This window comes from Dunckerocampus dactyliophorus, chromosome 20 (genome assembly GCF_027744805.1).
Source record: "Dunckerocampus dactyliophorus isolate RoL2022-P2 chromosome 20, RoL_Ddac_1.1, whole genome shotgun sequence".
NCBI classification, from domain to species: Eukaryota; Metazoa; Chordata; class Actinopteri; order Syngnathiformes; family Syngnathidae; genus Dunckerocampus; species Dunckerocampus dactyliophorus.
Genome location: NC_072838.1, coordinates 10,129,941 through 10,156,117, shown reverse-complemented (window position 1 = coordinate 10,156,117; position 26,177 = coordinate 10,129,941). Strand labels below are relative to the sequence as shown.

The 26,177-nt window shown below is 41.9% G+C and overlaps 2 protein-coding genes across 6 annotated transcripts; both read right to left on the bottom strand.

The window, feature by feature from the left end:
- Positions 1-1,269: 1,269 nt before the first annotated feature.
- Positions 1,270-13,212, bottom strand: LOC129173281 (alpha-2,8-sialyltransferase 8F-like). 5 transcript variants are annotated; one of them, XM_054764042.1, is made up of 7 exons: positions 13,074-13,212; positions 8,371-8,433; positions 7,878-7,952; positions 7,178-7,313; positions 5,600-5,709; positions 5,438-5,521; positions 1,270-3,954 (listed from the first exon to the last, which is right to left on the bottom strand). In XM_054764042.1, exons 2-7 carry the CDS (start codon positions 8,427-8,429, stop codon positions 3,498-3,500), a joined length of 921 nt encoding a protein of 306 aa, XP_054620017.1. In that variant the 5' UTR covers positions 8,430-8,433; positions 13,074-13,212; the 3' UTR covers positions 1,270-3,497. The 5 variants fall into 5 exon arrangements, with proteins under 5 accessions (XP_054620017.1, XP_054620019.1, XP_054620018.1 ...); XM_054764044.1 differs by having other exon boundaries at positions 7,878-7,945; positions 13,074-13,130; XM_054764043.1 differs by lacking the exon at positions 13,074-13,212 and adding an exon at positions 12,925-12,986.
- Positions 13,213-13,744: 532 nt separating this feature from the next.
- Positions 13,745-18,079, bottom strand: LOC129173262 (serine protease HTRA1B-like). The gene is made up of 12 exons (XM_054764001.1): positions 18,017-18,079; positions 17,012-17,389; positions 16,663-16,929; positions 16,453-16,555; positions 16,254-16,368; positions 16,089-16,178; positions 15,728-15,916; positions 15,553-15,585; positions 15,347-15,446; positions 15,219-15,273; positions 14,953-15,048; positions 13,745-14,658 (listed from the first exon to the last, which is right to left on the bottom strand). Exons 2-12 carry the CDS (start codon positions 17,136-17,138, stop codon positions 14,490-14,492), a joined length of 1,344 nt encoding a protein of 447 aa, XP_054619976.1. The 5' UTR covers positions 17,139-17,389; positions 18,017-18,079; the 3' UTR covers positions 13,745-14,489.
- Positions 18,080-26,177: the final 8,098 nt, after the last annotated feature.

The following is a 26,177-nucleotide window of genomic DNA, read 5'->3' as shown; positions in this document are numbered from 1 at the left end:
ACTCCGACAACAAACAAAATGAATCTCTACATCCTTACAGTCTACAAACATGTAGTCCAAATCCAAAACCCTAAATCTTAGCCACTTCATTTTTATTTCGCCTGAGGCTTCCACTGAAGGACACACTTGCTTTCTTTTCGTAAATCTACGAATGGTTTGATCCATCAGATGATTTCCAGCAGCTGAAAGCAGACCTTCTGCTTCGGAGAAGACTTGTTGTGCGCCCTGTAATTACAACTTAAGGCCAAAATTCACGCCTTGTAACGGTGAAAATTGTTTACTATGACAAGCATATTAATAAAGGTAGCAAAATGCAAGCTGTCTCCCTCATTAAAATGACTGCTGCTTGAGCATTAATGTGAGCGTACGAGGCCGTTTTTTATAGGAATAAAAGTGACAAGGAATTATCTGCCGTGCTTTTCATATGATTTGTGATGACGAGCCTATTGAATATTAATATGAACATCTTCCTACTGCAGGGTGAGTGAGGTCTGTGCTGGTAAGAAAACAATTAGCACAGGATTTGTAACATTTCTTGAGCCATTTTTATGTGTTTGAAAGTCTATTTCAACGTAATGGCTGAGCAACTAACCAGCTAGTCATCTGTGTGGCAGGTTTTATAAATAGACGGCCCATCACAACCACTCTGACCATTTTCATTTAAAATTCAGTGCATGTGCTCATGCGCATCCTTCTAGTCTAACTAAATGATGCACATTCATGTTAACAAAGCAAATATTAGACTAGTAAAAGAGAGAGCAAGTGCCAATTTGCCTTTCTTAGTCATCAGCACCACACAGTAGATCCACATGACATGTTTTCCCTAACCCTTAAAAAAATGGAAGTTATGAAGCATTCAACAATGGCCACACTGTAAACCTGTGTTATTTTCCAACAACTGCTGCTGGTCATGTGTTGTGTTTTACAAAAAATAAAGTGAGTGAAGGAGGACTGTATCTTCACGGGTATGACCCTGTACAACCTGAAGGGAGACTTGATATTCAGACACAGAACACCAAAGCTGAAGTGTCTGTCAAGATGTCAAACCATTTCTAGTTTCACATTGAAAACGCATTCAATATACATTTACTTCAAGGCATTCAATATACGCATTGAAGGGCGTTGATGTAGTATTGTATACTAGCCACTACGTGTGAGTAATGTTATACTGTAATGTTCGGTGAGACACACAAGAATCAGACTTGACTGCCTGAACAACAGGCTTTTATTGCAGGTTTGAATTACTGCACAACAATCCCTAATGAAAACGAGGACTACTCTTTCGGCCGTAACCCACGGCAAGATGAAACTCAACTCTGGACTCACTTCCTGTCCACCGCTCACTCTGCTCCCCTGGGGAACAACACACACGAGCATGTGTTTTATTTCCTAAATGTCTTGATTATGTCTACTATATTGGGTTATAAGAGTGCAAAGGGGATTATAGGTATGTTATTTCACATCAAAAGGCTCTAATGTTAAAAACTGTATTTAGAAGGTCGTAAACAAGTTTTCTCTGCTCTAACAATGAAAATATTCCATTTATAAATAAGGAATCCACTTAGCTGAAATTCACTTATCACGGTCGTGGAACCAATTAACAGCGATAAACGAGGGATTACTTATATACACATATATACATGTGCATACTGTCTATACAGTATTGCATGTATGTGTATATACACACACACACACATTTACACTAAGTATTTTGAACATGTTTGTATGAAAAACTAAAGGCCAATACTACTATAAATCATGCTAAACACATAATTGCCTTAAAAACCAAATTATGAAATTTTTTTTGGTTATAAATCAAGTTGTGTTTTTGTTTTTTTAAATAGGATTTTTATTATCGGCTCCAAAGGAGGCCAGTCGGCTCAACCACAATATGTCAAAGGCGGTTTGTCCAGATTGAATAGCATTGCATCATTGTGGAATTTATTTCACTGAATTATCTGCAGTACAACAACGCAATTCAGTGATAATATACAAACATCCTGCACTGATTCAGTGAGTCTTGTTGAGATGGAGCTCTTTTTAGCACATGCAAATGTACACAAAAGGAAAGACCTCTTCCTTCTATTTCTATGAACCAGAGCATTAGTCATGCATGTGGCCCCCCCATGTTTCTCCTGCAAGTGTCCCTTTGTGGGGAGTTCATGTCCACACTTGTCTGCACCAGACTGACGCGCAGGGTGGATCACAGAGCCTCCCATCATTCCACAGAGGCATGTATAATTGCACCTCCTCCACACAAAAGCGTCCCAAAAAAAAAACGATCTAACCCAAGACAGCCTGCAGTAACGCTTGTCTTCATCCTCTAAGTTCTTTTGACTGGAGGGGTGGGCACATTGCAGTCGACAAAAGGAGCTATAAAATGTTATCAGTAAAAAAAAAGTAGGTATACATATTTGGAGAACGCGGGGGCTGAAGTCACAATCTGAATATAACTACAGCTGCTATAGTGTGGGAGTGGAGCAGTTGTTAGAGGGTGAAAAATCTGCCAGTGATTTCCTTGCAGATGACAGCGTGGTTTAAGCAGGCTCACATTCTCTCAAAACTGCAGGGGGTATAAATAACAGCTCTTTGGCACCATCTGGATTTATTCATTTGCAACATTAAAGCTGCACCCAGCAGACACCATCTACAGTCACAAAAGGCAACTGTGGCGTGTCACCAAGGTGTTGTCCTCAAAAGGTAGCACTCTTTACCATCAGCGCTATGGACTCCATATTTCAAACAGTAATACTGATAAAGGGAGTGACTTTGATATCTATTTGCCATCCCAGCCTCATGCCCACTCAAGTCACATTGCACACAGAGTCCAACCCTCTGTCTGCCCTCTAGCAGTTGGCACAAGCCATCAGCTGTTCCAGTGGCAGGCTGCTGAATGGACCTACAGCAGATTGTAGCCACTCTCACCCACACATCAGAACCACCTGAGAGTACTGGAATATCAGAACTTGGGGGACCATCACATTGCTGCATGTCAATGTGTACCGTAAGTGACGAATAAACTCAGGAGCTTGTGAACCCCGTGGAAATTGCAGCAGGTGATTAGTCAATATACCAGTCTGACTCACCGTTTCATCTTACAAACATTAAACTGATATGTAGCAATACAAGTTTTATACAGTATGACAAATCCAATTTAAAGTGTTCTCATAATGCATTTCGGTTGAGAAAGCCATCTCATTGGAGGAGAGCAAACATACAAAATGGCTGCAATGCTGCTTCTGTCCACCAGGGAAAGCCAGAGGACCAAAAGACCCTAGTCATTTTCGTCTATGGGAAAATTTGCGTTGGTTACAGATCGTTCTGCTTTAGTTGGACCTTCTGGAACGGTTTAATGACAAAGGCACCACTGTATTCAGCAGGACTTTGAAACAGCGACTATGATTACCTGGAACTAAAGGATCCTCAACTTTTGGTGGAAAAGGAGCTTATTAGTGCTGCCATTTTTTAACTAAGTCAAACTTGACTGAATACTGGGACTACTTTTCGTCGCTTTGACAGTTTCCCTGGTGAAGCTTGAGCACGCCCTGACTGTGCAGCTTCAGCAGCATGTCAAACTCCGTCGGCATGTTGTGGCTGTTGGTTTTGGCCTTCATGTCGTTGTCGGGTTTGTAAGGGTGATTGCTGATGGGCCAGAAGCCATACAGGTGCACATTGGAACACAACTCCAGCGCCAGGCTGGCCAGAGTCATGGCCATGCTAAGGCGCTGCGTTTTCATGCCGTTGCTTCTCCAGAACTGGTGCAGCTTGCGCAAGTAGTCCGGGTTCAAGAAGATGGGACGGGCCGGGCTTTCAATGTGGTTAATAGATGCTACCACCCAATTGGCCAGCCGTGTGTTGCTGCTGGAGAAGGTGGGGAGGAGGAGGAGGAGGAACTTGCCATAGCTTTCAAGCCTGTCCACTAAGTCGTGCCGTTGTCCCGACAGGTCACCATACCTGCAGGGATAACACCAGTCAGGCTAAGTAACAATAGTGCCCAACAGCAAACACACCCCTTTGCTCTATAGTGTAGTATTTGCATAATCATATGTACAGTCATGGAAAAAATTACTAGACCACCGTTGTTTCTTCAGTTTAAAGATCCATTTTAATGCCTTGTACAACTAATGGTACCTTTGGACAAATATAACAAAAATAGCACGCGCACACACACATTTTTACACACACTTCCTGGGGTTTGGTGTGTACCTTTAGTTGTACCAGGCATTAAATTGGATCAAGAAACTCAACAAGGGTGGTCTGGAAATTTTTTCCACGCCTGTACTTTATTCAAGACAGCTCCCTCTGCTGGATTTGGTGGGTCACTGCTGCCCACCTGGCAAGTGGACCCCAACGGCTGTGAGAATAGATGCCATAAATTCTTTAGAATTTAGTATGTGCACAACCTCGCTTGCTAACTGGCTAGCAAATGGTGATCAAAACATAACTGGCGACACAGTATTCCTTCGCCACTTTGTGCTTTGAATTTTGCGGCTTCAGTTTGTTTTTCAAATATGTTAACTCGTCGCCGTTTTGTGGTTGAATACGGCCAGTATTCAGTCAAAAATATGCATATTTAAGCAAATGTTACGGGGTTTTTTTTGTCCTAAAGCATTTTCAAGTATAAAAGTGGCAAAATGAACTAAAATACAAATATAAAACAAACACACAAACACGTGATGTAGTGATGCACAGTAATGCTACGTTGATGAGACAATAGGAAGTACTACATGAGTGTACTATATTGGGTAATACGAGTGGACAGGTGACTACAGCGGCGCTATTTCATGTCTAGAGGGCTCTAATAATGTTAAAAACATATTTAGAAGGTTGTCAACAGGTTTTATATGCTCTAACTACACAAATATCCTACTTCACTGCATTCACCTATGACAGTAAGGTCTGGAAGCAATTAACAGTGATAAATGAGGGATCTGTATAGTCCCTGAAGTTATCAATTTGCAATTGTGATGGAATTTGGGGGAATTACGCACCTCTACACGCATATTGTACCTTAATACTACCAGTGGTTGACTTACTTTTACACTTGTATGCATGTAATGTAAAATCATTGCCTAACAATAACGAATATATTGTACGCAGGTCACAGTTTGACCTTGGGGCGAACTATTAGTATTTTCATTATTTCCTACAGAAACATTTTTTTTCAAATGCAAACAACTATTTCTTTGGTGATTTTTAGTCATTATTTGACATTAGATAGTCCACTGTAAACACCAAAGGCGATTATGGCAGTGAGCTAGTGCCACATTCAGTATCAATGACTTATTTCAATGGTTGTATTCCCGTGAGCTGTGCAAAAATGTCCGTCAATGTAGTGTAAATATACACACCACACGTTTATTAGTAATTGTCACAGTATTGCACAGTAGTGTAGTTACGGCAGACGATGTGGACAAAAAGGAGTGACTTCCCTCACCTTTCTGTGAGAATGCCGGACACGAGGTCCATCTTGGAGCCCACGTGTATCCTGTACTCGTCGTTCAAACGCGGCAGATTGCACCTGAGCCAGAGACATCATGGTAACAACCGCTTGCTGCGCTTAACAATAACAGCAGCCCTGGAGACTGGGTAGCCTCACCTAATCACAAACTGAGCCGCGTCGATCATTTTCCCGCAGCCGCTGTCCAGCAGGAGGCCACTGCTGCCAACCACAGCACATGTATCTAACTTTTTGGAGAACGGACTTTTCTGGAATGCAAAGTCGACAGCTGTCAAGATTGTGACCTCAGAGATTAGAGAGAGACACACAAACACGCACAGAGCAAGGATAGGCAAAGGTCGTCTAATTTATTCGCTTTAGTGGAATACATGCAGGGGCCCCACCAGGAATTCTGGGTCCCATAAAAACATATCACTTTGGGCCCCCCACCACCCTCTGGGGGGCAGACTCTTTGAACCTTAACTGACCCAACAAGAACTTTTTCCAGCTGGCAAGAGGATGATTTGGCATTGCAGTCATTAAACCAAGGAGAAAAATGGTGGTAGAGGAGGTGCGCCATCAGGAGGAGGCTGAAAGAAGCGCAAAGACTGTCTCCCAAGCAGGAAGGTAAGGGATGGAAGGCAATGGGACCAAAAAACTGCCCCGCCCACCAGGTCGTCGCTTAGCCTCCCCCCTTAACACCACGCCCCACCCTTGGGTAAGTCCAGGAAGGAAGGGGGCGGGTTTAAAACTTCTTGAGGGTCGTCAGGTGGGTACCCTCCTTTATTGGTGTTTCGATCATAGGCCCATGACACCTCCAGAGAGCTCATCGGCGAGCTCTCATGAGCCTACTTCTTTCGGCCGCTTCAGAGACTGATCTCATTGTCTGTCGCAGAGCCACTCCATGAATGCCAAGGTCTTTCATAAGCCTGATGCTAGAAGAAGCCACAAAACCTCTGCATCGTACTTCAGCTGGATAGACCTTTGCCTTCCATCATCATTGTTGCTCACCTGCTGCCATATCTGAGTGGCGCAGTTTCTTACATTCGTATGTCTCTTTAGTGAAATCCTCCCATGGGACCGTGAGCTCTATGATGTACAAAACCTTTAGTGAAGGGGACCATAGATGACGTAATTGCCTAATTTGCATATCATTCACGAGCAGCCCCACCCTCAACACAGAGGCTAAATGAGATGAGGGTTCACTCTCCGTTCATTCCACTACAGATGAGCCAATGCTTGTCATCCAGCCTGTGCGGCAGAGAAACGACTATTTACTGAGGGCATCATAATTATCCACCTGTTTTTTGTAATCGTTCAATTAATCTATTTGACCTATGACCTATTTGACCTATGTTTGACCAAGAAATGATGAGGAATTCTGACACCGAAGAAGACGAGGATGATTAAGACAACAATTAATGACTTTTCTGGTAGGCGACTGTTTAACCAGCCAAATTAGACTCACTGTTCGGAACAAAATCGGTGTAACATTGTGTACTAAATATCCCATGTTACAACGTGGACACCTGTAGCTTACAGACAGGTACGACCCATACGTACAAATCTTTTTTTCTCTTGAAATTGATAGTGCCTGCAGCTTATATTCCAGTGCGTTCAATTTATGGTCATTATAATAATTTGTCAAGTATAATATTAGGAAATAGGACGTTTGAAGTATATGAATGTCCGGTATGAGTCCTAGCGGTCAAGTACTGTATGAATGTGTAGTCCTACCTCAATTAATGATTTGAAAATGATGGGCGTGATCTGGAGCTTCTCGCGCTTGGACTGAAAGTTCATCCCCACGTGGGTATTGGCCTGCGTCATGATGGCGTTGTCAAAACCTTCACACCAGCGGCTCAGGTTGGAGCTGCAGCAACAAACAAGCATACACACTTTGGTTAGGGACATGTCCACACACAGGCCCTCTCCACACAGAAACATTCCTGGGATTTTTACTTCAGCGGTTTGAAAAAAAAATGTGCGTCACGGGAAGGGATCACTTGACGAAAACAGTGTAATACACAAGGCACACCTACGTGCGGCGCTGTGAACAGACACACAGACGGAACCATGTGAAAAACCAAACTATAGAAGAAAACGCATGCATACGTTGGTTGTCTTCCGTTTTCCAAGGCTCATCTAGACTTACAACGAAGTGGCAAGTCATTTTAAAGTTTGAGACAACTAACTAGTCCATGTCGGCTTGTCTTCAAAGCTCACTTCTGGTCACGTGACAGTGACGGGTCGGTGACATCGTCGTTTTCTGAAAGAAGCGAGTTACTTGTCTGGATGGAGACGACAAACATTTCAAACATCTCCACTCTGGAAACAGTTTTCAAAAAATACAGTTTCAGGTCACGCAGAACGCCGTTTCCGTGCGGATGAAAGGCTGAACCGATAAAATAGTTTGGATTTCTGGTTGAGCACTTACATAAATGCATGGTGATTTTCCTCATTCTTCTTCCAGGGTTGAGAGTAGTTCATCACCACATCATTAATCTGTTCCCTGTGACACAAATGAGCGCCCGCGCACACACACACACACACACACACACACACACACATTGCCACCCCTATGTGAGTAATGAGCTCACCTTGGCCACCACAATGAAAAACGTCTGGCTCCCCTACTGCATACTGTACATATTAGGGATGTAACGTTCGGGCCACTCTACACGGGACAATCCATCTTATGGACGGATGAACAGCCCACCCCGTGACGTAATGTCCAATTTCCAACACTGTACATACATACAGCGAGGTACAGTCTGCCTAAAAGCAGACAAACAGTAGAGGCATTTGGTGAAATGTATAGGGAAGATATTTTCCGTGTGTGTGTGTGTGTGTGTGTGTGTGATATACTGTACAGCATATGAGACAGGGCGCACAGGGAGATGACGTGTGCAAAGTGCATTTGTACTTACCTGCAGGCTTCACAGAGGTTATGGGAACTTTTTGGAGCGCCTGATTTGAAAGAGGCCATTGCTCTGTGGAGACAAAAGATGACATTTCCTTGATTTAACTGCTTGGTGTAATACTGTATTTAATATTGTATTCCAATTCAATTTAATAGTATTGCATTTATATTTAAATTAGTACACTAATTCAGATTTTATTTATATCGAAAGTCTGTTTGAATCAGCAAGGATCCATATTTGGGGGCAGTAGCACATTTGTGACACATTTGCGTGACTAGTAAAAAAAAATGCAAAGAAAGAATCCAATAATGAAAATATATTGAAGGTATATGATATATAAATATGATTATAAATTAAAAATAATAAAACATACGACATCAGCTGTAATGTTATGTTTTTTATATTTAAATGTAAATATACATTTTTTTCTGTGGCGATAATGACAAAAATTCTTAAGTTTAATATACTGCACATTTACAAAATACATGCAAATATTAAAAATAATTCTACAGTGCTGTAATTTAAAAAGGTAACACTTTGGATGTGGTAATGAAAAAATTGGTATTTATTATGGTTATTAAATATACTGTAAAGAAAAAAATATGTAATAGACACGTCTATTATAAATAATCATGAAAAACTCACAAATTTAAATGCTAATTTTTTTATTTTTTTTTCATAAATAAGACATAACATGGCCTCACACATTACCATGGGGAGTTTTCTGGAGCACATACTTTTTGCAGCGGCGGTTGTCTCATCAGTGTAACATTACTGACACCTAGTGACCCGTGTAAAATTTCACATCTTGAAATGAGTCTTCTGAACGTCTTAATACAGTTGTCCCTCGTTTATCGCGATTAATTGGTTCCAGATCCAAACATGATACGTTAATTCCCATAGGAAAGTAGGATTCAATATTAATAACTGGATTATTTTGTTTAGATTTTAGTTATGGCATAGCAAATCTGTTTATGATCTAAATACTGTTTTTAACAATATAGAGCCCTCTAGACTTGAAATTATAGTCACCTAAATTGATTTTCTATGCCGCTTATCCTCATTAGGGTCACGGGGTAGGCTGGAGCCTATCCCAGCGGACTTGTAATGGTGGCTTTAAATGCCTTTACATTCCTATTACCCAATGTAGTAGACATAATGGTAATTAGCCATCTAAGACGTAAAAACTCCTGCTCGAGCAGCGTCGCAGTAAATGTGTTCCCTATGGGACCTTAGTGGCAGACAGACGTGTGGAGGACAGGAAGTGATCAAGATTATTGTGCCTGTGGGATAATTTAAACACACAATAAGTGCCTGTCCGGGTGATCATGTAGGGTCCTTGTGTCAGTGAACAATAACCGACACCTCGTGGGCAATGCAGTGTACTTCATTCACAATTAGAATGCTTCTTCTGCCTTGTATTTTAGTTCAATTAGCCATTTTAGTCTTCAAAATTCTTATTTTTGGCCATTAATAAGGACATCTGCTTACATATGCATTTTTAAGGTATTAATAGGCCATATTCAACCACTAAACAGTGATAATTTATTACTTTGTGAAAAAATGTGATGAGGGTGCAATGTTCGAATTGCGATGTACAACTGGATTTTCGTTCATTTAGCCAATTTTACGTTTGTGTAAAATGCTTAATTTAGGCCAAGAATACAACACATTTGCTTAACTATGCCATTTTTTAACTAATAGGCCATAGTCAACCATGAAACAGTGATAATTTATTCATTTATTTTTGAAAAACTTTTAAATTTACTGTGTGTCCATGACTGCTTGAGTCTGCCCCGTAGCGTGACGTCACAGTCAAGATGGCGGCGGTTGAGAAAACTCGCTGGGGGTTGGGTGTTTGAAAATCACAGCTTTGTTTCACTTGTATTTTATAATTGTTTACCAGCGGGAGACAAGCAGTCTTCTGCCCTCCCTTAAGTGTTTCTAACTCAACTTAAGCAGCGAGCTAAACATTTTTCAATGGCTCCACAACGATGAGGCAGCTGGCTGACCATTTACTTCTATATTTTTTTGTGTAAAACTGCAAAACAGGTACAAGACATACATTCCTTCATGTACAAAATAATGTGTACCACTAAATAAGCATGTATTACAATACTAGTGCATGACTCAGCATAAGTCCAAACTATCTAGCTCTCATTAGAAGAGAAAAACGTCTAATGCAGAGATTACCATAAACGTGAACATAATGTTCCAGCAATAAAAGGTAAATCCACAACATATTTAAACACTTACAGATTAAACACGAAGTTGCAGAGACAGTTGCGCTCATATGAAAACGCTTGTAGCGCTGCTCCAAAATGGCGCTAGGACTAAATTGCCTGCTGCTTGCAATGCTTTGACCGCACTGCTACGCAAATCCAATCACCAAAGAAACTAGGGAATTTGTAGCAACAGTGACATCTAATGGAGAAACAGCGAATTACACCAGCACAAAATCACTGAACTTGAGGGGCGTGACAAAAACGTTAAAGTGAGTACTTTCATTTTGTTGGGGGTTTTTTTCAAACTCATTTTGGTGACATGAGCACTTTAAACTTGCGGTGGCGTGGAACTGTGTGAGACATTTCAAGTCAACCTGATTTATGGGGGTCACACTTTGAGGTTTAATCACAGCACCACCTTGTGGCGTATTTGTCAGAAAAATAAAACACTATACCTCAAGCATCACCGACATTTTCATCCTTTTGAGCGCAGCAGTTTAGAATTTAAGTCATTGTTGTCAAAGAAATCAAAGAACTGGACAAACATTGAAAATGACATTTAAACTACAGCAGTAAAATACATTCGTAACTTGATGCTGCTTTAAGTCATCAACAACTGTCAATGTCACTTGTTAAGCATATTTGAAAAAAATAAACCATACCATACCATAAATTCATTGCATACGTATTTAGTTGTCACGGTCACCTGAACAAACTCAGAACTGTAAAAAAGTCAATGACCATAAGCATACTCTTGTCAGCATTCTCCCATTAATCAACAAACTATACCTGCCTAGTCAGGTTTTTCCTCGCTCATCATTGAATGATATTTTACGAGTAAAAATCAGGTGTCCAATGATTTTAGGTTCATTCTTCATATGACATGACAGCATTGATGAGGGCCAAACGAGACTCAGTGGGTTTGCCTTGTCAGTTCCGGCATATGCCAGTCAACTTTTCAAGAGCTATTTGCGCAGACGTAAGGGAGCGAGTCGCAGAATTTTGTAGAAAAAAAGTATGTATGTGGTATGAGTACAAGTACCTGTGATTGCTGGTCATGTACCACAACATGATGGTCAACAGGCCCCCCATGCAGATGAGGACCATGAAGTCCAAGTATAATTTCATGACCTCTGCCGCTTCGCCTTGGTTCTCTTTTGCTACCGGCTCAGATGTTTCAAGATAACAAACCTCCTGTCGGCCAATGTCAATGTACTGTCTTGTTTCCTGCTTATAACACAGCTTTACCTCCTCCAGCTCTCAAACTCAGCCCTTCATCTCCTTTACTTCCTGTCCTCTTTCAAACCTTTATGATGCTGTACGCACGCCCTCGACTCTGAACCTCCAGTTACTGTCTTGTTTACTATATTGGGTAATACGAGTGTAAAGGTGACCATAGGGGTGTTAGTTCATGTCTAGAGGGCTCTAATAGTGTTAAAAGCCATATTTAGAAGCTTGTAAACAGGTTTTCTATACTCTAACTACGAAAATATCCCATTTATAAATAAGGACTTCTGAAATTCAGTTATCACGGACGGGTCTGGAACCAATTAACCGCGATAAACGACGGATTACTGTAGTTATTTGTGGTCAGCAAACACAAGACTCGCTTGAGAACTAGTTACAGTGCAGCGTGTACAAATACACAATGGCCCTGATCTAATAAGATCCCAAATAAGGAGCGCTAAATTGTGTGAGCAAACTAAACAATTGCCAATGCTATTAGTGAGCGTGTTGCGATGATCTACCATGATTGCTTGCGCTATTTTTTAACAGGTGCAATATGATGTCGACCGCCGTATTGAGGATTTTGCGTGTGCAACTGGTTGTCAATGAGGTTTGAAGCCATGGATGTGGAGCTCTTGGAGGAGGACACAAGTAAACACACTGGTGAACTCCAGAGACAACAAAAGTGCAATGGCGACAAGAGTTTTTGAGGTCCCTTGTCCCTATAGTAATCCACACCAGTCTACTCCTGTCTACCCAAAAGTCCTACCCCTACACGTCACATCCTGTCCGCCACCTCCTAGCTCCCTGGCACAGGCAACACATTATTATTAGCAAGCAGTAGTCCCACATATAACCACAAGAACAATAATATGAACACATTAACAATGTGGTGTATGAATGTGAATGAATGCTTGGTGGTCGTCTGAGAGGCCATAGGCGCAAATTAGCCGCCACGCTTCTGTCAGACTCCCTCAGCACAGCTGTGACTACAGATGCAGGGGGTTCGTACATTATAGCGATCTAATTTATCTTATTTATTATGTATTGTGTAAAACTAAGACATGAATAACATCAAATTAAAAGCACAAAATGAATGCCGACCCACCATCCACCAGTTCAAGTTCCAGCCAAGTTTTTCCAGAGAGATGATTACATCGCTGTTTGACGTGTGTGGGAAAAGGCAGTACGTGCACTAGCATGAAATGACCTGAGACAAATGTGCACATTAGCACTCAATAAGTCATCAAAACCTACCTTCATGCATTCCCATAGTATCAGCATTTGAGACCAAATATGAGGTGAAAGATAAATGGCAAAAATACAGTAGTAGTCTATCTGTGCGGCATGAAATAAAGTTAGCACACGCACAATGGACATGCGTCAAGTGAGACGGATGTAACAGAGAGAATCCGGCCACTTTTCAAAATAAAACCTAAAAAATTTCAATAATGGCAATTATGTTGGGCCGCACGGTGGTCTAGTGGTTAGCACCTTGGCCAATACAGGAACAGCCTGGAGATCGGGAAGACCTGGGTTCGATTCTCCCCTGGGCATTTCTGTGTGGAGTTTGCATGTTCTCCCCGTGTGCGCGTGGGTTTTCTCCGGGTACTCCGGCTTCCTCCCACATTCCAAAAAACATGCAGGTGAGGTTAATTGGCGACTCTAAATTGTCCATAGGTATGAATGTGAGTGTGAAAGGTTGTTTGTCTATATGTGCCCTGCGATTGGCTGGCGACCAGTCCAGGGTGTACCCCGCCTGTCGCCCGAAGTCAGCTGGGATAGGCTCCAGCATGCCCCCGCGACCCTAATGAGGATGAAGCAGTATAGAAAATGGATGGATGGAAATTATGTTTTCTGTGCGGCCCGGTACCAGATGACCCACGGCCCGGGGGTTGGGGACCACTGCATTACAGTATTTTGGAATGTTCAGGAAGGAGTTTTATTGCAGAATTCAGCAAGAGCAGTATAAAAATACAAAACCACACAAAGCAGTTGTAATAGTACACAAATATATCATATAAAGTTGCTAATTACTACTCGTACATTTTAAAATAATTTTTATCCCCTCACACACATTCAAATTTTGCTGTTTTGCAACATTTTGCACCCCCCTTGTCACTCAACATCTATGCCAAAGGTTAATTTAAGGTCAATTGGTAGGTGGTGACTAGTAGTAATGAGCAAAAACAGTCAATCTTGTAGTAAAAACAGAAAATTATAATGTAGGTCAAAACTAAAAAGGTATTGACTAGAGGAATAAATGGCTTATCAAGAGTTTGAATCTTGGAGGAAAAGGGAGACAATGTATTTTGGCGAGCATTGTCTGGAGACTGTCCCTCACCTGATGCTGCTCTCCTGAGTCCTCTTTTTTACAGGTCTTAACCGGTTCCATGGATTACAATCACATTGCATCATACTTGTCACATATGTTAAGTATAACACTTGTAAAATATTGCAGATACTGTATATATGTGTGGATTTGCTTGGCACTTAAAAAGCAAGAAATAAAGCCCACCTGCCTCCCACCTACAAGTATTTGGGCTCAGTGTTAAAACGGACTAAAGGAAGAAAGCTAGTAAACTCAGCAGGTGTTCCACAGTGTCAGACTACCGAGTCCTGTGGACATGCTGATGGCAGCTGGCGGTCATGCTCGCCAAACTGCTTGCGGGGTCAGGGGTCAATCTCCTTGGGCACGATGGAGAGAATGACATCCTCTTTGCCCCGCTTCACGACCACACGAAGCATGTGGTCTTGCTTGATGGCGGCACTGACGTCGCTGGCGGACGTCACGGGCTCCCCGTTGACCTTGATGATGACATCACGGTACTTCAGGCCGGCGCTGTGATGCAAACACATAAGAAACACAATTAATATAACGACAAACACCCCGTCAAAACAGCAAATGTCCGTTGAGAGGCTGCAGAAGTTGTGACATCACCCAAACAAGCGACTGTGACCAGAGTTAACATCTCAGACTTAGTGTTCTTGCTCATTTTGTTGCACTGATGAGAAGGTTGTAGAAGAAGAGAGATAAGAGTCCGACTGGGAAATGTAAACTTGTTTGGACCTGCATCACATGACCTCACAAATCACTGCACTCTCAGATGGCATCAGTCTGGTCGCAAGTACTCACGCCTCGGCAGGAGTCTGGCTGAAGACCTCGAAGATGTAAGCGCCAGATGTGACGTCTGGGAAGTCCCCCAGTTTCTCCTTCAGCTCCGCAGCCAACCTGAAGACACAACACGCCTCATTATTATCACCTTTTGCTGACTAAAGCAGTAATACTGCTACCGTATAAGTAATAGTATACTACTGTATGGCTGAACCAACATTCCTCTTTAAGGTCGCCATTTAGCAGCAGAGGTCAGACACTGTCATGTTTGTGTGTGTGACACTCACGCTGATGTGAGGCTCATCATCCTCATGCCGACGTACTTCTTGTTGCCGTTTGTCCCTGTGTGAGAACAACACAAACGTTCATCCTCATGTTGACCTCACGCTGACCTTAAGGTGAAGGTCACACCGACCTTTGGCCTGGTCCAGCAGATCGCTGATCTTAAACGAAGGGATGGCGCCGTTCCAAGAAGACGTCACCATCTGACTGTTGATGCCGACAACTTCTCCGCCCTGCAGGACAAAAACAACCTCATGGATTGAAGAGATGGACAGCAGCATGCATTCAGATGAGTTTGGTGTAGAAGAGCTGAGCTGAAGGACTGAAGACATCACTCACCATGGTCACAAGAGGACCTCCTGAGTTGCCGTACTGTCAGAAAACAACAAATGGAGAAGAAAATCAAGACGTATTTCAAACTTAATTAAAAGGTAAGACTAAATTAAAAGGTATCATCGGGACCATCATCACAACCAAAGCAATACTCCAACAAATCAGGCATCACGTGACTCACGTCCATGAAGATGTCCGTCTTGATGTAGAGTATGTCCGAGTTGTCAAGGTCCCGCTCCTTGCCCACCCCCTGGATAATGCCGGTGACCACGTCGACTTGGCGTGAAGACTTTCTGCCGAAGGCCACCACAAGCTCACCGAACCGCAGGTCATTTGCTTGGCCGATTGGAAGAAACGTCAGGTTGGTGGTCTGAGATGATGACAAGAGTTGGCTTTTAGCATGCGAGCTGGAGCATTAGCACGCACTGGATGCAGAAGAACAATGCGGGGGGGCATTATCGGCCTGCATTTCTTTTTTTTTTATTGGCCCTCTGTGTAGTGTAAAAATTTTATAAATTCATTATTACAAAGTTGTCACTCACCGCTGGGTCGATCTTGAGCAGAGCAATGTTGGCCACCTCGTCCAGGACTTTGACCCTTGCGTCAAATGCGGTGCCATCCCTCAGCTCCACCTGCAGACACAGCACTTCCTGTCACATGATCAGGTACCGCCTACCTTTACTCTCTTCCCATTGGCCAGCGCCGACCTGTACGCGATCTTCATTGGCCACCATGTGAGCTTTGGTGACAATGAGTCCATCCTCTGACACGATGAAGCCAGAGGTGCCGGTCACGCTGGCTTCCTGCTCGGGGTTAGTCACGCTGCGTGAGAAGAGGGCATCTGAGTGAAGGTGATTGTCATACATGGTGGTGGTGGTGGTGGTGGTGCTGTAGCATTCTTCGTACTCATGGTGGATTTTGATGTGAATGACGGCGGGTGCGACCTTCACGAACAAGTCACTGTAGGCGTTGTTCTTCCAGCAACCACAGTCGTCGGGGTTCTGCAGGCCTGATGGGAAAAAACATTGTTAGTCACATCAACTACACCTGTGCAGGTGTTACGATGTAAGACAAGGACCACAAAAGACTGAGAAGCAAAAGCAGGAAAGAATTAACTGGTTTGATCCGCTGTCACGTTCAGGGTGAAGGGCTGCGACACGGTCCTCTTGTCCCTCGCCAGCGCACACATGTATTGGCCAGACTGGCACGCAGTCAGGGGGCCCAGCTGTAGAGTCGGGCCAGATTCGTGGAGGATGAGGCCATCTCGGATCCAGAGGACATCCAGCTGGTGGAAGGAGCAGGAGGAGGTGCACCTCAGAGTCACGCTGTCACCCTCCTTCACGTTGGTAGGGGTGGAGCTTGACACCACCATCTGAGTGCCATCTAGTGGAGGGCAGAGGACATGCTGTTAAAGACTCAATTGCTCATTAGCGTGGCAACATCATCAGCAGGTAGGAAGAGGTACCGATGACGCGGACCGTTGTCCCAATGGGCATAGTGAAACTTTGCCAACGTACAGAATCTATCACCCGGAAGAGGAAGTTGTCTGTCTTCTGGATGTTACGGATCTGAAGTGTGCAGTTTCCCTTCATGTCTCCCAGGTACGTGTAGTCTGAGCCGGGGGAGACACTGGCGCTGTCGTACACGGTGAATCCAGTATTAGGTGGATAATATAACACACCGATGAACCAGCGCACCCTGACCACACGTCCAATGGGCTTGAACGTGCAGGGTAAGGTGACAGTTGAGCCTTTCACCGCACACGACTTTGGCGGGTAGTTCACAAACCCCTTCTTGTCCGCTGTACCTGTACCTGCCACCGACCACCATGTGACGATGCCACCTGAGAATAATGTGACATGACTGGTGTTAGCACATTGCCACAATGACAGGGATGGGTCAAAGTTCACAGCAGTCATCTTCATCTGAGCATATGCGTCAAGGGACAATACACACGGCATGAAGTCAGCCACTCACTTGTCAGAAGCAAGCAGAGCAGCATGTCTTGATGCCAACGAACCATACTGACCGATGAAAAGTGTTAAGGCAAAATGAATCTGAAAAAAACCCCCACAACATGACATCTCTAATAATTATCACAGCTTCTGAAAATTATAACTTTAACACATCTTTCATAACTTTGATAATACACCTTGGACTGGTCGCCAGACAATCGCAGTAACAAATACATAAATCAATAAAAACATACACTCATGCACACACATGACACGACCGCAGGCCACACCAGTGCACCGTGACAGACCAAAGGTTCCATACCGAAAAATACATATAGCAATACCGTTACACCCCTCGCAGGGGCGCTGTATAGCAGCTAAATGGTAGAACAATTCCAAGGCCCCTATTCTATAAAATTGCCTCTGAAGGACCAATGTGGTTTTTTTCCAGGGGGCCCAGAATTCCAGGCAGCTCCCCTGTAAATACCATAAAAGCGAAGAGTCAAGGTACTTACTGGAATTAGCTGATAAAGCGTTCTCTATCTTGTCAGCCTCGGGTTTAGAAAGGTAGCGAATGGATTGTGCTCACCGACGACTTCCTTTTATATCCGTTTGTAGTGACCTCATAATCATGCGGGTGTGACGCCCCTGCTGCCAGGTTGATGTTGTGGTTGTGTTCTCTCTCATGCCCTCCCTTTCCTGGTGCACGTTGCACAAAATGATCAGACCACCCTTGTTTCTTCAGTTTATTGATCCATTTTAATGCCCGGTACAACTGAAGGTACATTTGTTTGGACAAATATAATGATGATAACAAATATAGCTCATAAGAGTTGAATTTATGAGCTGATATCTAGCAACTTCCATGGTTTTCTTGATAACCAGCACCACAAGTTCTTACATGAATTGTCATTGTTATATTTGTCCAAACAAATGTACCTTTAGTTGTATCAGGGATTAAAATAAACAAGAAACAAGGGTGGTCTAATCATTTTTTCCATGAATGTAGGATAAGGGATTAAGCCGGTGTAACAGGCCATAGTTTACCCCGGATATAGTATGACCTAGGCCATTTTATACCTCGGAGTATACTGTATAACAGACTAGGCTACTTCATTCCCGCTGGGCTGGATTATACCCCCTACAAAAAACGTAATATTAATAACCAAATACTAAAACTGATAAGCAACAACAACATTGATGTATTGGCTAACATTAAAGGTTAAATGCAGTGTTCAATTGTGTTCTGCAGACTCATACTCCACTGGGCCAGATTATACCTCCTGAGGTTTTAGAGAATAACACAACGATTAATACAAAATCACTTTTTTCATTATTCAGTGACTCAAGCAAATCAATCATCCTGTTTTGTTTTTTTTAGATGATATAATTGTAAATGACACAGTGGTATTGGATGCAACTAATCATTTAATCAGTGGGTGCAATCTTTGCACAGAGCTTGGTCTTTCGATGAAACATTATTTTGGACTCAATTGTTGTTAATATGCGTGGCATTATTTGGCCAGGTCTGGTGTCCCTCCTTTGTTGTTGCTGCTGCCTTAGAACCAGGTCAGTGGTGTTTGTATCATTCTCATAATTAGCGTTTTCTGAGAATCATGACTAAGCTCTTTACTATTTATCAAGAAAAATGTGAGCAACAATTGTTGCAAGCATGCATTCGAAAATTACCATGTGTGAGGCGCTATCTAGCTTCATGTCACCAGTTGTGGAATGAAATTTTCCATTACATCAGGGGTGTCTAACGCTGAGGGCTTCACACTGAAAAATGAAAGGATGCATGGGCCACTATGATATTATAACACATGTACATATGCTAAGTTATAAACATATGTAGGGCGTCCCAAAGAACGGATACATAAAGTAGGTGTGTATTATAATTCGTTCAATTTTCTAAATGTAATGGAAGTTACAAACATTTGTCACCTCCTGTCCGAGTCCATGGTCCTCGCTCGGAAAAGGGTGGAGTGCCATCTCCGGGTCACGGATGAGATCCTGCCCCAAGTGCAGGAGTACCTGAGGGTCTTGTTCACGAGTGAGGGAAGGATGGAACACAAGACGGGCAGATTGGTGTGGCGTCTGCAGTGATGCGGACTCTGCATCAGTTTGTTGTGGTGAAGAGGGAGCTGAGCCAAAAGGAAAAGCTCTCAATTTACGAGTCGATCTACAGTCCTACCCTCACCTACGGTCATGAGCTTTGGATTGTGACTGAAAGGACAAGATTGCAGGTACAAGTGGCCGAAATTAGTTTTCTCCATAGGGTGGCTGGGCTCTCCCTTAAAGATAAGGTGAGAAGCACTGTCATCCGAGAGAAACTCGGAATAGAACCGCTGCTCCTCCACATTGAGAGGAGCCAGATTAGGTGGCTCAGGCATCTGGTCAGGATGCCTCCCGGACGCCTCCCTGTGGAGGTGTTCAGGGCACGGGCCCTCGGAGAAGACCGAGGACACGTTGGAAAGACTATGTCTCTCAGCTGGCCTGGGAATGCCCCAGGGTCTGCCAGGAGGAGCTGGACGAAGTAGCCGGCGAGAGGGAAGTCTGGGCTTCTGTGCTTAGGCTGCTGCCCCCGTGACCCGACCTCAGATAAGCAGAAGAAGATGGATGGATGGATGTCACTGCTTGTTCTCAAACTGACGTCCGTGTTGGTCCAGACACTGCTGACAACGCGAAGCAATGGAATCTCACACACCATGAAACAATTCCCTTGGTATTTGCGTGGATTCACACTTTTTTGGAATGAATTTCCTTTCTTCAGAGTTACGTCTGGTTTGTCATCATTTTTTTTCAGTGGGTTTAATCTGCAAAGAAAATACAAACAATTATCAGCTTTTATACATTTTTGGGGGGCACTGTATTTCTCAGCTTTGTGATTAACTTTGGTCTTTGCTCTTTTTTTTCCCCATTTTTGTTTTTTTCCCCCAAATATTTCAACTTTCTTGTCAAATAATCTTTGGAAATTTTCTTCTTGTAACATTATGACTTTATTCCCATAATATTACAACTTTTTAGCTTTTTTAAATTTAAAAATAAACACAAGCCAAGTTATGCCCACAATGGCTGACTGACTAGGAGAGGGATTATGTCTCACGGCTGGCCTCGGAAAGACTTGGTGGCCCCCATGGTGGAACTGGCAGAGTTGGACGAAAGAAAATGGATGGATGTCATCTGAATCCTCTATCACTGAGCCACTCTACTTATGCTTGTTACATTTGGCTGAGCATCAAATTTAAACGCACCGTCATCAAGTTGGCTATATTCAAGTCATTTAATATCTATGTTTTACACTCCAACCTATTACAACATTTACGATTTATTAGGTCAAGACACGTGTCATATTAAGACCGGCCTGCGCTGCACTTTCATCCAGTGTGTGGAAATGTTTGAAAAATAGCAGCAAGTTGGCCTGCCACACAGACCTTATCAAACAAATTGCTCACAGCAATCTGCGGAATTAAGCGATTCCTCAGGTATAAACTACTCCTGTGGCATTTTCAGTTTAAAAGTGGATGAAGCAATATTGTACATAGCACGAAATTCACAACCATTCCTAATAAGGGTGCCAGATTCAGACCAAAAGTCAAAACAATTTAACTGTACACAACTAACAACGGCAGCACTTTAACTATTACACACTGTCTGAACAAAATAACACCTTAAAGAGACATACAGTAAGTCTAAAGTGATCTTTTTAACTACTGCAAAGCATGCTGGGAAATGCGTAATCTGCCCATTCCACAGCTGCAAACTCTTCCGGGTTACACATCTCACGGATTGTGATGTTTTTGTGTTGATGTAAAATCCTGTAGTTTTTGCCCGGACACTGAGAGAATGACGAAGAGGTGGTTGATCAACAATCACTTTATGGAAACGAACAACTATGCTAAAACAACCATAGTCGTATATCCACAGACTATTGGAAAGCAGGAATGAATGGACACAAAAAAAATGCATATTTCCCCCACTTTGATGTAAAAAAAAAGTCCATCCACACTAGTGAAGTTTTAAAAAAAGGTATGTCCACATAAACATACATTCACCAGATGTCATGCGCATTTTGTCCCAACCTGAAAACACAGCCACAGCACAGCGTTATATTCCAATCCCAGCACGCGTGGTGAACCGGGATAAATGCAGTGTAGGCTGCTTACTTATATAGTCATCAGTGCTAATGAGACATTTTCTCAAAGTTTGACCATACTAACTACTACTTTTTGGCATGTCCTGTCATGTTGGGAACTTCAAACGAGCATCTGTGTGTGTGTGCACTGATGATGCATAGGAGTGTGCTTTGTTCACCAATTATGTTGGTTAAAAGGACAAGAAGGTTTTAAGGTTTTTAATACTTTCAATATGCAGAAATATACAAGTGTTGAAAATTTCAAGATAAATAATAAGAAAGATAAAAAGTTGGGGTGTGGGGGTTTAATGTCCAGTTTGGCTCACAATCTCAAGTAGGCTTTGAGTTTTGGCCCCCTGGAGTATGACACCTCTGGGTTAAGATATTCATGTAAAGATGTCAAAAATGTACTTATACAGCGTTATCTACTCAGACATTTGTTAGATAGCTGCATCGCAAGGTGAAATCCATGCTATTATAAGTTATCACTCGCACAACACAGGCTACAGGATGCACAACTCGACCACCGGCAATTACCTGATAAAGGGTTAACTGGATTTTTTTGTCTTATTAATAATAGTATCGGCACGACCTGGCATGTATGTATAGTGTTAAGAGTTCACCTGCTCTGTGGGAATTCATATCCGAGTCTGAATTTTTTTTACAAAACTGTCCCTACAGAAAAATTCATGAATTTAAACTAACGTAATGAGGACGCCTGCTATAATGCCACGCCTTGTTATATTGCATTTTTCTATAATGATGCTTTGTATAATTGTGACGTCATAGTGGTGGTGGACTAGGTCACTTAAGTCTCCACTGGAGGCCGAGATCCAAAGCCACAGCCCGACACTGATGGATATACAGTCATGGAAAAAATGATTAGACCACCCTTGTTTCTTCAGTTTCTTGTTCATTTTAATGCCTGATTCTACTGAAGCTAACTTTGTTTGGACAAATATAACAATGACAGCAAAAATAGCTCATAAGAGTTACATTTTTTGGCAGTACAATGCTATAGCTATTCATGTAAGAACTTAAGTGATTTTGGTTATTATGAAGAAAACAGTGCTAGTTGGTAGATATCAGCTCATAAATTAAACTCTTATGAGCTATATTTGTTATCATCATTATATTTGTCCAACAAATGTACCTTTATTTGTACCAGGCATTAAAATGGATCAATAAACTGAAGAAACAAGGGTGGTCTCATCATTGTTTCCATCACTGTCCATGTATGTTAGTGCATAAGTATAACTAATACTAGTTAAATCAAATGGACTGCTGGTAAAATAGAAACTTGCCATTAGATTTTGATAATTAAACTTAAGTATAAAAACAGACAGGTGTCAACACCGTTACAATCAACTCTCACGTCTGACCTTGACTGTGAAAGTTTAATCAGCACAAGGAAAGACTGATATATTCTCCCACAGGCTCAGCAACATATTTGTTGATAACATCCCACGTGAAGGTCAGCAGAAAAATACAATGAGTTATTTTGTAATTCAGAGCTCATACCATAAACGTGGTGTGTTTGAGAAATACACAGTTCACTTGAACCCACATAACACCAGAAGTCTGAATGGGTGCCAAGGTTTAGGAAGTTTAGCACCTTCACTGTTTGGGGACCAAATACGATATGAACAAAATTACCGGTATGATAAAGAATACTTTGAAGAGTGCAAATAAACAGGTATGCTGAATAATGTGCTATGTGTATTGGTTTCACGGTCTGTTGTGTAAAGCTTTAGCAATAATAAGACTAACAAGTTAGCCTTAGGGGGTTATAATAATGATAAAATGAACTTGAAATCTCACATTAAAATATACAACATAAAAGGGGAAAGAAATACCTCAATACTGAACAAAGCAAAATTGGTTGTAGACCAAAAATCACTCCATATGCTCTATTGTTCTCTGGTATTACCATATGTAACTTATTGTGTGGAGACACAGGGTAATAACTATAAAAATAAACTTCACTCACTGACTGTGCTACAAAAAAGGTCACTTAGGATAAACCATAATGCCGCTTACAGAGAACATGCAAACCCTTTACTCCTAAAATCACAATTATTAAAATTTGCTGATGTGGTAAACTTTCCAACAGCTAAAATGACGCATGAAGAAAACAATAACCTGTTACCCAAAAACGTAAAACAATTCTTCTCAACAAGAGAGGAGAAATATGACCTTAGGGAAAAATAAAACCTAAAACACTTACAGCACCCTCCATAAATATTGGCACCAGTGGTTAAGATGTATTCTTTAGCTTCTAATAATTTTTTTTTCAAAAAAATGGAGGACCACAATGGAAAAAAGAGGAAAATCCAAACTTTAATTCAAGTGCATTTTAAGAAAAAAATAAATAAAAATCACACATTAAGAAATAATTATTTTACATCAAATCATGTGAGCCACAATTATTAGCACTCCTGATGTTAATACTTTGTGCAACCCCCTTTTGCCAACAAAATAGCACCTAATTTTCTCCTATAATGTTTCACAAGATGGGAGAATACAGAAAGAGGAATTTTCGGCCATTCCTCTTTGTACAGTCTCTCTAAATCATCCAGCGACCTGGGTCCTCTCCTCTTCAGCTCACTTTACAGGTTTTCGATGGGGTTGAGGTCTGGGGACAGAGATGGCCATGGTAGGAGCTTAATTCTGTGTCTGGTGAACAATTTCTGTGTAGATTTGGCCACATGTTATCTTGCTGAAAGAACCAGTGATGACCCATCTTCAGCTTTCGGCAGAGGCCACCAGATTTTGCTTTAAAATATCTTGGTATTTCAAAGCGTTCATGGTGCCATGCACCCTAACAAGGTTCCCAGGGCCTTTGGAAGAGAAACAGGCACACAGCATCACTGATCCTCTTCCATACTTCCCAGTGGGCATGAGATGCTTTTCTGCATACTCCTCTTTTGAGTTACACCAGACCCACTTAAAGTGTTTGTTGCCAAAAAGCTCCATCCTGGTCTCATCTGACCAAAGCGCATGATCCCACTTGACGCATAGCAAACTGCACACGTATGATTGGGAGTGAGAAAAGGTTTTTCCATACATGCCTCCCAAACAGCTTTTTGGCATGTAGATAGCACCTGGTGGTTGTTTTGGAGACTTTGTGAACCCAAGATGCTACCATTTGTTGCAATTCTTGAACAGTGAGCTTTGGAGCATTTTTTAATTCTCTTACCATCCTCCTTGCTGAGCGTGGTGGCAAAACAAACTTGTGTCCTCGTCCAGGCTTGTTTACCGCTGTTCCAGTGGTTTTAAAGTTGTTAATGATTCCTCTGACGGTACATATGGGCAGGTGCAGGTGAGTGGCTATTTTCTTGTAGCCATTGCCTGGCTTGTGAAGGTCGACGCACATCTGCCTTACTTGAATGGTGTGTTCCTTTTTCTTTCCCATGTTGAAGAGTGGGGAAGAGAAATGGCTTCTGTGTCACAACATACTTATACCCCAAAGAAACAGGAAGTGATGAGTTACTAATTATTCATTATAATTGTTCCTACATACTCTGATCAACTTTGTAAACTACTGTAGAAATGACAGAAATACTTAATTACGTTTATTTCCTAGGAATTGTTAGGGGTGCCGATAATTGTGGGATAGGTCATTTTATGAAAAATAATTATTTTTTAGTTTGGGATTTTTTTTATTTTCTCAAAATTCATGTGAAATGAAGGTTACATTTTTCTCCAATTTTCAGTATGGTCCGATATTTTTTAGAAAAAAAAAATCAAATAATTAGAAGCTAAAGAACAAATCTTAACCAGGGGTGCCAATAATTATGGAGTGTGCTGTATATGCATGGACAATACTACAACTTTCAGCATGTCTGTATGTGGAATCAAGGTGTGGAATGGATTGAGTAAGGAACTCAAACAATGCATTAAAATGAGCGATTTCAAGAAACAGTAAAAGCAGTTGATGTTTACAAAATACAAGGAAGAAGACACCTGAACCACTGTGTGCATACAATGCTATGTCTGACCACTCTTACACTGACTACCAACTCTTCATTTCTGGTGAGTACATTGTTTGTACTCAATTAATTTATTATCAATGTATTACTATCATTAAGTCTGTAGTTTCCTTACAGTAAGGGTAAACCTTGACTATCATTGCACTGTATGCTTATATTGCCTTATTACAAAAGGCAAAAAGTAAATTTGGAATACAGGAGGTGAACACGCACTGCAACTGACGTGAAACTGATGAGGGGTAGGACTAAATACAGTAAGCTTCGCTTCTTCCTACTCCTTTTGGACATGCGGAACTGTGAATTGTGTTAGTGTAACTTGTGTGCATGTTCAAGATGAATTACACTATTACCATAATGTATATCGAGGCCGGCAAAATTATCAAGTTTGTTTTTGTTCATCATGCGGTTAACTGATTTACTTATTATTGTGACAGGCCTAGCACAAAGTTGCTGTCAGTGGCTGTCAACTAGGACAGGTGTAGTGGATAGTCAAGGCCTTAATCCCTATCTTCTATCTATCTACCAATAATGCAATAATCAAGACTTCAA